Source organism: Pogona vitticeps, chromosome 5 (assembly GCF_051106095.1).
Source record: "Pogona vitticeps strain Pit_001003342236 chromosome 5, PviZW2.1, whole genome shotgun sequence".
NCBI classification, from domain to species: Eukaryota; Metazoa; Chordata; class Lepidosauria; order Squamata; family Agamidae; genus Pogona; species Pogona vitticeps.
The window spans coordinates 190,246,943-190,260,000 of record NC_135787.1 but is presented as its reverse complement, the minus strand read 5'-3'; the positions used below and the strand labels follow the sequence as shown (position 1 = coordinate 190,260,000).

The 13,058-nt window shown below is 39.0% G+C and overlaps 1 protein-coding gene across 1 annotated transcript in view; it reads left to right on the top strand.

Annotated features, from left to right (window-relative positions):
* The window catches only part of RAB18 (RAB18, member RAS oncogene family), a 14,437-nt gene extending 1,550 nt beyond the window's left edge, over positions 1–12,887 (top strand). The window contains exons 2-7 of the mRNA XM_073002500.2: positions 3,784–3,839; positions 7,198–7,259; positions 8,481–8,553; positions 9,732–9,850; positions 9,935–10,001; positions 11,145–12,887. Coding sequence (XP_072858601.1) covers positions 3,784–3,839; positions 7,198–7,259; positions 8,481–8,553; positions 9,732–9,850; positions 9,935–10,001; positions 11,145–11,317 — 550 coding nt within the window. The 3' untranslated portion in view covers positions 11,318–12,887. The remainder of the gene's footprint in view (positions 1–3,783; positions 3,840–7,197; positions 7,260–8,480; positions 8,554–9,731; positions 9,851–9,934; positions 10,002–11,144) is intronic.
* Positions 12,888–13,058: the final 171 nt, after the last annotated feature.

Here is a 13,058-nt window from a genome sequence, read left to right as displayed (position 1 = left end):
AAGAACTGTATATGGCGTGTTAGGGATCTTCTTAGGACAAAGGCTTAAATTTTCAGCGCTTATGAAATAGGGTTAATTAATAATGAATCTTCATTCTATGTTATATAGAATAGATTGTTTTTTAAATTTTGTAAATACCGTAAGCTTTACTGGTTCTTTGATTGGACCTCAATTTTATTTGTCTTCTATATAGATCATTTACTTAATCTTTCATTTTTCTCAGTACTTTAGTGTTCAGTCTCGGTTTCATCAGAAGATTTTACAGTGGGCCAGACTGGGTTTGTGTCTCCAGAGAGATATATTTGTTAGCAATAAATGAAGATGAGGAATTACAGGCTTGTCAACCCTGTTTTCCAACTCGTATTGAGGTTATTCCTGGAATGTTTTCTTTTTCTGCAAGATATAATATTGGAAATTCTTAGAAGTCTTATTAAAATCTCTACGATGGCTTGCCACAGTTTCGTGCTGGTTCCTATGGAGTGGCAATCCTAGCCGTTTCCGCACTGCAACTTGATATAGACCAAATTAAGCCCTTACTTCTCTCTATCTGAAAATGCATGCTTTCGTTTCGGACACTGACAGGGTTAATCAACAGAGGATTATTGGACGTGGAGGCCGTGTGGGCTAGGAGATTGGGAAAACATGTACTAAGATCTGAGTTTTACTTTGAATTAACAGCCTTTAATTCTGAACTTAGGCAAACGGGCACAAGTCTTTGTTCTTTCCTTTAATTTTGTTTTTGTAACATTTAAGGACTGGGTAGTTTACTATTCTAATCATAGTAACATGTTACCAAGTCCATTCCAACTTACGTCAGCTTTTTAAAAAAATAATAATAATTTATTGTCATTGTAAGTATATACACAGTATACCCATACAACGAAATTCTAGGGTTTCCTAGGTGTAGTTCTCAGAATGTGTTTACAGTCTCTTTCTTTTGGGCCCACACAGGCTGGCTCTTGTCCAAGGAGAGACAGTGGGGAATAAAACCTCAACTCCCAATTCTGTAGTCAAGTCAACCCAAGTCACTTGAATATCTAGTTAAATTTGGGACACAAGTAGTCAAGGCATTTTTCTGTCTTATTTATATCATGGTAATGTTTGTTTGTTTGTTCCTTTAAGGTGAGGGTGAGAAGAAGCGATTGGCTCAAAGTCACTCAGAAAGAATGTGAATTTCTCATGTCCTGCCACAACAAGCCTCTATCATTATACCAAATTGGCTTTCTTACCATTGCATACTCAAAATAACCGATGTGCTTACAAAAAATACTTAACTTTCAAAATATCTGGCAGGTCAAAAGTTTCTCAGTCTTGCAGTAAGATGTTGAAAGCACTCGGTGTTGGCAGGCATGACTTGAGCATTTCTTTTGGATTAGGTCATCTCCAAGGATGTGACCTCAGAAAACTATACGTCTGCAGCTGGCTGTTTACCTATAATCCTCCAGTGGAGAGAACTGTCTACGTATTTGTTCTTGGGCTCCAAAGTAACAAACTGTAACATAATGATTGGTTGGAAATCAGGTTAAAGCTGAGTTAGCAGTGCAGTGAAGACAACTTTCTCAAACGGCTGGCTTCTGGAAGGGATCAGGGTTTGAGGGTCAGAGTGATGTGTCTTAACACAGGCAGGCTGGTCACAGGGGTGTGTCCGTTCTCACAGACTCTGGGGTAATTCTTGGTGAGAGAACCTGAGCAAATTAAACAGTATGATTTAAGTCTGCTAGATAGCTCAGGGGTTTAGGCATCTGGCTGTGGAGCCAGAGGTTGGGAGTTCGATTCTTCACTGGGCCTCCTTGATGATCCATAGGGTCCCTTCCAGCTCTGCTGGGTAGCCAAAATGGAGCCTTCCAGATATTGCTGGACTTAAACAGCCTTTGTAAGCCTAGCCAGTGTGGTGAGATTCTGTGAATTGCAGGCCAATAACATCTGGAGGACCACGCTCTTCCTGTCTCATAGGTAAAGCATTTTGCATGTGTTCAAAGTGCTTCACTTAGTTTTTCTTATCAATAATTTCTTACACACAAATTCATTGGGTACCTTCTTTAGAAAACCCTCTAGCATTCCTTTAACTTTGGTCAGTATTAGCTGTGTAGGTAGAATATGAGGAAACTGAGGGAACAATGGTTTGGTCAAGCCCATCTAATGATTTTTCCTGTTCATTCTTATTTACTGCATTGTACAGTTGATTTCCCATGGAGGCATTAAGCATGAACATTTTTTTCTATTTCTGTTATATTTGTAGAATAGTTGCTACCGAGTTAGTAAATATATTCAGTGTACCAGAGCCAAAGAGGACAGTTTGAGCCTTAAAATATAGAATGTGTGCACCAAGATCCCATTATTGAGGTCAATCACTCATTTACATGTCAACTTGATTACTTATGGCTGTTGACAACGGAGATTTGCAGAAAACTGGGATTCCTGGACAGGGAATGGTTGTTTCCATATCATTAGGGAGCCCATCCAGGAAATGACTGTTTGGCCCTTGATTGTTTGCTGGAGAGGCAAATCAGACTCTGATCCGCAAAATGGAGGTCCAATAACATATTGATAAAATAAACCGCTCTTGGAAACATGACCTCTGTCTGGGTGTTGCAACTTTCTGTTTCTTTGCACCTGTTACACATCCATTAATAAAACGAAGTTGGAGGTTACAGTATAACAATGAATTAAACTGAACTAGTCTAGATGTTTGTAAGCAACTTTACATTTTGTGAAAGAAAAAGCAAACTAACACTGCTAAAAACGAATTGCTTTTGCCTTACATTCTAAACCAAGGTCTTGTGACATCTTAAAGATTAACGTGTTTTGCTCTGCATGAGCTTTCAGAAGTGCAGCTCGGCTTCATCAATTGTGTCCATTGTTAGTCTTGTTAGATTTGTTAGTCTTTCAGGTATCACAAGACTCATTGTCATTTTTGTTGCAGCAACTGAAACAACTGCCCCACTATGGAATTATAATCTACATTTAGGTAGCAATTGACTTGAACACACTATCTGAATTTTGAGTATTTGGTCTCTTTCTAGTCCATGTATGTGAACTTATTTTGCATTTTACATCCTTTGGTTATTCGTGGTCTGTGTTTTACTCGTCGTTCACTCTGCTTGTTTTGTTTTTCTTTAAACCTTTGAGATGGAAAGTCTGACTAATTCTGAAGCCCACAAAACACTTCTAAATTCCTTATATAGCTCTTGCAAAAAATGTAACATACAGCAATACCTCAAGTTTATGTTGTGTCTAAAGTGCCCTGTGTACAGGTTCTAAGAATCCTGAGTTGAATTCTGTGATACTGGTTGCTCTCTGTCTCTTACTAAATAGCAAGCACTAGTCCACAAGTGCCTTACTGGTATTGCAAGAGGGTTACTGCCTCCTGTACTAGAAGAGGTTTGGATTACCATAAATAATGTTTGGTAGCAGAGAAACTAGTCTCCTCCCTATGACCACACACTTTAGCAATCTGAAAGAGATGTTGATTTTTAGATGTATAGTTACTGTGTTTTCTATTTTCGGGTTTTCCCATTTCTCAGAGTGACTTTTTTCCCCTCTTTTAATATTTGTATACATAGTTCCTAGCTTTAATAGTGCCTTTTAATGATGGAAGATGCCTCTTTCTACTCATTGCCTTTAGCTTTAAATAATGTCCTTTAATGATGCTATCTACCATTGTATAATTGTTCTAAACTCTGAATGTTGTCTTCCAATGCTATAAGCACCTTGGGTCTTTTTCAAGGAGAAAGACAGGTTAAAATATTCTAATTTTTGTCCTGTTTCCTTCTCTCTTTGCAGCCTTCTGTTACGCTTTACAGATGACACATTTGACCCAGAGCTCGCAGCAACAATTGGTAAGTTTGTGTTACTTGTATTGCTTTGATTGGATATAGAATATCTGCTGATCCTTCATCCTGTTGGTCAATAAAAATGAGATTATTACAGTGGAAAACATTTATTCTGATACAAGCAAAGGTGTAGCACTGGCACAATCCATTGAGATTTAAGGCAAGATATATGTTTAAAATAGGGACGTGGTGGCGCTGCGGGTTAAACCACAGAAGCCTCTGTGCTGCAAGGTCAAAAGACCAGCCGCCGTAAGATCGAACCCACGCGACGGAGGGAGCTCCCTTGTCCCACCTCCTGCCAACCTAGCTGTTTGAAAGCACATTTTACAAATGCGAGTAGATAAATGGGTACCACCACGATGGGAAGGTCACGGTGTTCCGTGTCTCATGCTGGCCACGTGACCACGGAAACTGTCTACGGACAAATGCTGGCTCTATGACTTGGAAACAGGGATGAGCACCACCCCCTAGAGTTGGACACAAATGGACTAAATGTCAAGGGGAAACTTTACCTTTATATGTTTAAAAAGGAAAGTTTAGAATCCAAGTGCTGTTACAGGAGACATAAGGAAGGTGGATGTAGTTTTGGTCAGTATTTTAGTTACATGTGTTGAAAAAACGTTCTTATACATTCAGGTTAACTAATTCATTGAGTCAAACTGAATTTTCTGCATCTGCTTTGGTGTTCTTCAGAGGTGTTCAGCTCTAGCTCCCATCATCCCCAGCCAAAGCAGATTTGGCAGTAGCACGGTACAAGTAATGATGTTGCCTGATATGTGACTCTTGGGATAATCATTTTGCGAACAGTTTTGCTTTTCAGAGGTAACTCCAAAAGTTGATCAAAAGTTGGTCAAGCATTTGAATTGTGCTTGTTCCTTCTAGAACATTTACTTTTGTGTCACAGAACATAATTTTGGCCATTTCCTTATTTTTTTAAGGTATTCTTTTAACGCAAAGTACCCCTAAAGTATTGTGTGCTACTTATAAGCAACATTGCCAGTTGTTCTAATACAAGGTAACTGTAGTAAAGATGATTTATAAAAGTAGCACATTAAGTTGCTTTAAAATAATAATAATCTTAGAACTGCAGAGTTGGGACCCTAGGGGTCATTGAGTCCAGCTCCTGTCAAGGAGGCCCAGCCTCTGATTCTGCAGCCTGATGTCTAAATCACTGAGATATGGAGCAATTATAAAGGTTCTTAACCAGAATGGAGCTTTTTTTATAGTGTGCTGCATTTCCAACTATAGTGAGATTAATTTGATATATTAAGTGCTATTATTTTAAATAGGAAGTTTATATGTAAGTTGTTTTATAGCAATTAAAATATGACAGGCCTTTTTTTTGTTACTTAATTGATAGGTACAGTATTGTAATCTGACGGGCTTTAAAAGTTGTTGATCTGGAGAAGTGGAATGCAAGGTTCTTTGTCTAAATCTGTTCTATCTTGTAAATTTTTAGCATTTTCCAAAGGGGGCATTTGTTTAGAAACAATATAGCTGTTTCTGTTCTGGTGTTTCCTTTCCCTGAAGAAGTATAAAGATAGTGACTATATTTAGCTCTTTGGTTCTTTAGAAGGTAGTGTTAATACCTTTGAATGGTGGGGCTCGTTTAGTGCAGCTGTTATGAGGGCTAATAAAGGCAGAAGCAGAGCTTTGTGGATCCAGGGTATTTAAAATTCACAGGAGGAAGAGGGGAAAACCTCATTGGGATGAAAAGATAAGCCACACAGGCCAAGTTGATGACTGCCATGTAACAGTTTTTGAGAAGAAGAAATAGTGGATCCATGGATCCATCAAATCACATGCATAGTAAGATGAGTTGGAGCAAGAGTGAGGATACTTAGGCACTCCTGCAGTCCCAGTGTGGCCCACTGGGTTCCCCCAATGGACCAGACCCCCTTCTGGACAGTGCAATTTAAGAAGGATGCTGACAAACTGGAGCAAGTTCAGAGGAGGGCAACTGGGATTTCTTCTAAGCCCTAGGAAGAAAGACTGAAAGAACTGGGCATGTTTAGCCTTGAAAACAGCCAGATGTAGGCTGAATATCAGGAAAAAACATCTTAACTGTTAGAGCAGTCCAACAATGGAACCAGTGACCTCAGGAGTGGTGAGCACCCCAACGCTGGAGGCATTCAAGAGAAAATTGGGCAACCGTCTGTCAGATCTGCTGTGATTTGGATTCTGTCATTGAGCAGGATGTGATGGCCTTAAGAGGCCCCTTCCAACTCATTTATTCTAAGAGTCTATGATTCCCCTTGAAACCATCATGTGGTAGTTTCCTGGCTTTTAGATGGATGGGTTTCTTCCTATTCCAAAAGATTGCCTCTCTTCCAACAAGATTTAAGCTACACTCTTCTGGCATTTTTACTTCCCATCCTTTCTGCCTTTGGACTGGCCTGCTTCTTGAGGCCCAGGAACTTCTCTGATACTGAATTCAGCTCTCTGTCTGAAAGAATTTCCTACCATGCTGTATAAAAATATTTATATTCTATGTAGAGACTATTCCTGATCTAAATAAGTAATTCTCTGGATGAAGAAGGCTTTCATAAATAGGTGCATACAGTTGCTAGGGCCTGTGCCATATTTTCCTTATCACCCATGTGTTTCTTCATTTGTTTGCAGGAACAGCTGCTATATGAAGCTAATTACCCACCTGTTCCCCTTAGCTGAGAAACTAGATGACATTGGCCACCCCCACAGCAGACACAGCTTGCTTTCAGTGCATTTCTCGTTAGCCCCCTTCTCTGACTGCTCATTTGCAAGATAGTGGAATGGGTTAGATTCCATTCATTAGATTTTCTGCCAATATGTATGTGAATGTTTTCTGGCATCCTCATAGAGAGGTTTCGTTTCTATTTCAAACAGTTTTCTCCATATTAAGGTTATTTATAAAAAAAAATCACAGGTGGTGGTGTACACTTCACGAATCCTTATTAAAAGCAGTACAAGGAAGCCGGAAGAATAAAAATGTTTAGAGAAAGAGTGCTTTCAGAATTACAGTGGGGTCTTGACTTGAGAACTTAATCCGTATTGGAAGGCGGTTCTCAAGTCAAAAAGTCTGTAAGTCAAGTCTCCATTGACCTACAGTGCATTGAAAACCGATTAATCCGGTAACAGGCCGTTTTTGTTCCATTTTGTTTTTTTTCTGGTCTGTAAGTCAAATCTCAGTCTGCAAGTCAAACCTAAATTTTGCGGCCAGAGAAGTCTGTAACTCAAAAAGTCTGTAAGTCAAGCCGTCTGTAAGTCAAGGGTCCACTGTAGTATACTTCAGAGTCCTTTTGTTGTAGTTGGGCTGTGTTGGGTCCTCTTTCTCTCAATTCAATGCCTTACATTTGGAATTTCACTAAATATTCTTATCTCTTAGGTGTTGACTTCAAAGTGAAAACCATCTCAGTGGATGGAAATAAGGCTAAGTTAGCCATTTGGGTAAGTTGGAATAACAAAACACATGGTTGCTTTCATTATTGTTGGATCCTGTCCAGATTTAAGTTTATTTGAAGGCTTTTTCAACAGTGGTAAAAGAGAGTGCTAGTAAATGGCAGTGTGTTTTCTGTCAGCTAAGTAAAATTGCAGTGGGCTCTAGATGAGTGAACATGGGTGGGATTCCTCTTGCTCCTGTTGAAGCTAATCAGAACATCCCAGTGTTATACATTTTTGCATTCCCCTGGTCTTATTAACCAAGAACTTAAATATGACTGTAGTAAGTGATGGGAATTATTCAGAATACTATACCTTTTGGTCCTTTGTTGATTTTCTCTCCACTCCCTGAAAGACATTATAAAAACACTGAGAGAAAGGAAGAAAAAATAGCCATATAAAGAAAAGATAGTAAAGGTGAATGGTGATACTTATTTTTAAGTCTGTAGTAATAACCTTCTTTCAGATTTCTTACTATATGAACATGAGTTAACTGAAATGTATTCAATACATTTTAGATTTGTGTTTTTCATCCAAAGGATATCCATTTATTTGGCTTGGAGTTGCTGCTTTTCTTCAGGACTGAGAGCCCTATCTAGGACTGTGAACATATTATAATAAAGAATGTGTAAATAAATATCAGCGCAGTACAGTATGTTAGACACAGTTCTTCAGCTTGGATCTTAAAGCCAACTGGAAGGAAAAGAAGAATGGAAAATTGATAACTTGTGATTTTATGGTACAAAGTGAAAGAGGGGAATATAAAGTAAAACACCGGAATACAGGCATTACTGTGGTGAATTTCTGTCTTAATTTAGTTAGTTCAGAGTTCTCCCTTTAGTACAAAGATATAATTGTCTGCCGTTTCAGCATGGGACCAAAGAGGAGGAAGTGTTCAGAGCTCATCCTAGATAAAGAAAAGACACCCTCCTTCCGATTGGGTTGAAATGGGCAGATACCTCTGTGTCTTGCCAACCCATTCTCCCTATTGTGCGAAAGGATTATAGAACTCTAGAGAATAAAATCTGGGAACATTGTCCTATTTAGATTTGGTCTGAATCAGTTTGTTTTAAAATACAGATCAGGAAACTTTCAATTCAGCAAATGCCTGCTCGTAGAATACAGACCACATGTATTTGAGATGTGATGTGATTCTGTGAAGGAAGGAACAAGGAAAAATTTTAACAGTGTCAAATGCGTATACGTTAACACTTTTCTGAATTTTTTTAGGACACTGCAGGTCAGGAACGGTTCAGAACACTAACTCCCAGCTATTACAGAGGAGCGCAGGGTGTTATCTTAGGTAAGCCTGGAGCTGGTTACTGCTTATCTGAAAATGTTTTGATTTGTGCAAAAATTAAGTCTTCACCTTACTTGGCTTCTAGCGAAACTCTTGGTATCTGTCACTAGGCCTTTGGCAATTACTCTAGATTATGAAAGACTTGGATAGATCAGGGTATAAGTGGCTAGACACCAACATCATAGGAATTTTCTGGAGATGGAGCTAAAGATCATGTCTAGCTCATGATTTTTATCATTTTTCCACTCCAGGTAAGGCTGCTCCAGTTAGTTTTGGTTGGGAGGCAGGGTGGCGCTAAAGTCTGGCTGCTTTCTTGCTCAGAATTCCTCCCTCATCTGCTGTTTGTTCTTCTAACCTAAAGAGATGAAATATGTAGATTCTTCTGCCTCCTTTGAGAAAATCGGGCGAGGAGGAAGTACTGAGAGCAGGCAGACTGTTGGAAAGGGAAGAGTTAAACTGTACCTGCCTGGTGGTTATCTCCTTAAAGTTAAGCTGCAGGTGGGTGCCTTATCTAAGAAAAGGTGCAGGAGAGGGGAGTCCCTTGTGGTTTTACCCAAAGTTGTGGGTTGTAGCGGAACATTCCTTTAGATATGCTTGCTAGAAAATCAAAAATTAAATCCCACCTGACATGAGAAGACATTTTCACAGGTCCCTCCCTTGCTTCAGTTATCTGCCTGGCTTTCTAAACTTCAGGAAGTGTAAACTTAGATAGTGAATCCTTTGTAAACCTAGCAGTGCCGCTCAGCTGGAATCTCAGTAAGGAGAAACAGTCTGTTTCTGGACCTAGACCAGCTTGCAAAATTTACCTGTCTAACAACAATAGCTGGGCGTGGCTCAATAATGTAAGATTATGCAGACGTCTTATATAGCTTTGATCAGTGAGCACCTAGTAATTTCAGAAGAGTGTCATGTTTGCCAATTGAGTTTTTTTTGGCTCTGCTGTCATTTTCTGCAGAAGAATGTTTGGTGTGTTAGCATTAAATAAAAGAAAAACAAATGCAATGTGATAAATTTATTATTTGGGTGAAAGCTGTCTACTTATACGTAGAGCTGTATTTCTGTAAGTAAAGTCTTCTATGGAAGAAAAGGTCAAGGTAGGTTCATCATGGTAGGAATCTGGAGGTGTTTTTGCAGCTTAGAAGCTCATGCATCTCTGACCATTTAAAATCTTTTTTTTTTAGTTTACGATGTCACAAGAAGAGATACTTTTGCTAAACTTGACAACTGGCTAACTGAATTGGAAACATACTGCACAAGAAATGATATAGTTAAGATGCTAGTTGGAAACAAAATTGATAAGGTATGTAGTATTTCACAATTACAGATTTTCTGGGGCTTGTAGGTGGTGGTTCTGTGTTACTAACAAGTCTGCTGCTTGTTATAGGAAAACAGAGAAGTTGATAGAAATGAGGGTCTGAAGTTTGCCCGGAAACATTCCATGTTGTTCATAGGTAAGTTCTTAAAAAGAAATATATACCTGTGAGGAATGATCTATTGTGCGGCTCCACTTATTTGGTACCTAGTTTAAATTTAATGGCTGAGACAGTGGTGTTGAACGTTAGAACTTTTCATTATCACGATTAGTTCGTTCGTTCGTTTAGTCGTGTCCGACTCTTCGTGACCCCATGGACCAGAGCATGCCAGGCCCTCCTATCTTCCACTGCCTCCCGGAGTTGGGTCAAAGTCACGTCGGTCGCTTCAATGACACTGTCCAACCATCTCCTCCTCTGTCGTCCCCTTCTCCTCTTGCCTTCACACTTTCCTAACATCAGGGTCTTTTCCAGGGAGTCTTCTCTTCTCATGAGATGGCCAAAGTCTTGGAGCCTCAGCTTCAGGATCTGTCCTTCCAGTGAGCACTCAGGGTTGATTTCCTTTAGAATTGATAGGTTTGTTCTCCTTGCAGTCCAGGGGACTCTCACGATTAATACAAACTAAATAGAATTAAGGCTGAATTTGTAAAATGCATTCAATCAGAAGATAAGCAAAGACATGTCCAGTTACTGAAATGTCACTTTGTTCTTTGTGGGCCTTGAAGAAATGGCAACCTTCCTGCATGTGTCACTTTAGATACAAGGAATGGAATCCACTGGGCTGTACTTTACTGAGATCTCTTCCTTCAGTGAAAACTCAGATTTTTTTTTGTACTGTTTTCAGGTAATTCATAGATCAGGTTGCTTTTGTATGTTTGCATGTTGTCTTTACATGGTTCTCTGATTTAGTGCAAAGTGCTGATAAAAGGAACCTTGTTTCTCTTCTCTGGTCCCGTCCCAGGGAAGATGCTGGGGCTGATACGTCTCCTGTTGGGCTTTCTGCCTGTCTTTACAGAAAGACCGTGTTTGTGTTCACATTCCATATGTGTGAACATGTTCCAGATGTGTTGTCTCCGATGCATTTTGGGTATCACCTGGCAGGACAAAGTTCCAAAAAGAGTAGTCCTAGAACAAGCTGGAATTTTTAGCATGTACAGTATACATTACTGAAACAGCGACGGATGCCTTCTTTCCAATGAGCTTGGAAGGAAGAGAAATCTACCCTGATGACACTTGTCTAACATTTCAATTTTTTTCTCTCCACCCCTCCCCCTCATTGGCCAGAGGCAAGTGCAAAAACCTGTGATGGTGTACAGTGTGCCTTTGAAGAACTTGTGGAGAAAATCATTCAGACTCCTGGACTGTGGGAAAGTGAGAGCCAAAACAGAGGCGTAAAGTTGTCAAACGAGGAAGAGGGCTACAGAAGTGGCTGCGGCGGCTACTGTTCTGTGTTATAAACTCCGAAAGACTTGTTCTTTTGTGTATTTAAATGAATAGTGATGTCCTCTGTACACAAACTCATATCTGCTATTTTAGGGACCTTGCAGTTTGCACATACTTGTGTATCATGGCAGTGGACATTTTTCTAGGAAAATGTGCTCTGCAGCTTTTTCCAGTTTAGAAGTGTTATGGTAAGCATGCCTAATTTGCAATTTCCAAGATCTTTTTACATGTAGCGCAAGATAATATGTTGCAGGAACAAATGCACTCACATTGCATAATCTCATCATGAAAATTTTGAGGAAGTGGTTTCAAATAAGTGTTGGCTGCATTCTGTCTGACTGTGGTCTTTCACTCAGTTCTGTAGCACTATTTGAGATGTGAAATTTCAAAGAATGCACATAGATACACGTACAGTTTGCACAATTCAGGGGCAGATGCTTTTTCTTACCCAGGTTAATAGCATGATTATACAACCCCTTTTTTCAGCTTATGAACAACCCCTTTTTTCTAGCTTGTAACTCATCTCATTTCAGTTCTGCCCTCTTTGAAGAGGTGCTTCTAAAATGACTTGGTGTGGATCAGGAGGGGTGATTTTTAAAAAATTGTCACTACATTGAATAGACAGACTTTAAATGGCATTTTAACCCTAGGATTTCAGATGACTGGCTGTTGCCATGGCTTTTATGATGAACCGTATTGAGGTGGACCTGCAGGAGAATACTTTTTGGTTAGGAACATAATGGAGCTCTCATTGTGAATCACTTTGTCATGTTTTGGTGAATGCTTTGGAATATTAGTATTGTAATTTTCTTTGAGTTCGGTTTACTCAGAGAGCTGTTGCTCCTTTGAAAGGCTCAATCTGAATGATTGCTCTGTTTGTGTCTATTGGTTCTGAAGCTTAAATGTTAAAAACATCATCTGGCTACTTCTGTGTAAAGAATGTGCTATTTTTATTTGAGCTTGCTGAAACAAACAGCCAATGGCTTCCTTGTTTCAGAGAGCTTGTAAAGACTAATAAATTTTTTTCCACAGTATTCAATTTTTTTCTAACATCTTCCTCATGTACAGGTGAATTTTGTAAGACACAAATTCAAGAATTCCTGGATTGCTGATCTTATAATAGACAACACTAATGATTTCAAGTTACTGTGCAATTTCCTGTAAATAGATAACCTAAAATACTTTATAACATTGGGTTTTTGTATATGTCAGTGCTCTTCATATTATCATTGGTCCTTTGCAAATAATGCTGGCAGTTGCCACTTGAATGCACTTCACTTAAAATCTTTCCTTTCAGTTTTTTTCTTCACTTGTTAAGAAACTCTGTGAAAGTTTTGAAAGCTGTTCTATAACCAAACTTTGTAAGTAAAAATAATTCTCTAAATGTTCACACATTTAATGCCATACACAATTTCTAGATATAAAGTGCTATTTTAATTTTATCATATAGGATAAACAGGTTAATGATCGGTTCAAAGATGGCCATGTGATTCTTGGATTCATCTCTGAAGGTAGAACAGGATCAATTTTTTTTTTAGCAGAAAAGTGTGTTTTTAACATTGGAATAAAAATAATGAAGCAGGATCCTTTGCCAGTCTTCTTTTAGCACAGGCTGTGTGTATATATTCCGTATGATGTGTTTTGTTCTCTGATATTATTCTGTTCCCTTTGGGTTAAACACAACCTTGAGAATTTAAAACAACAAAATCCAAGTTTTGCATCAAGGTAACTTACAGCGTCTGCCAAGAAAAGCTC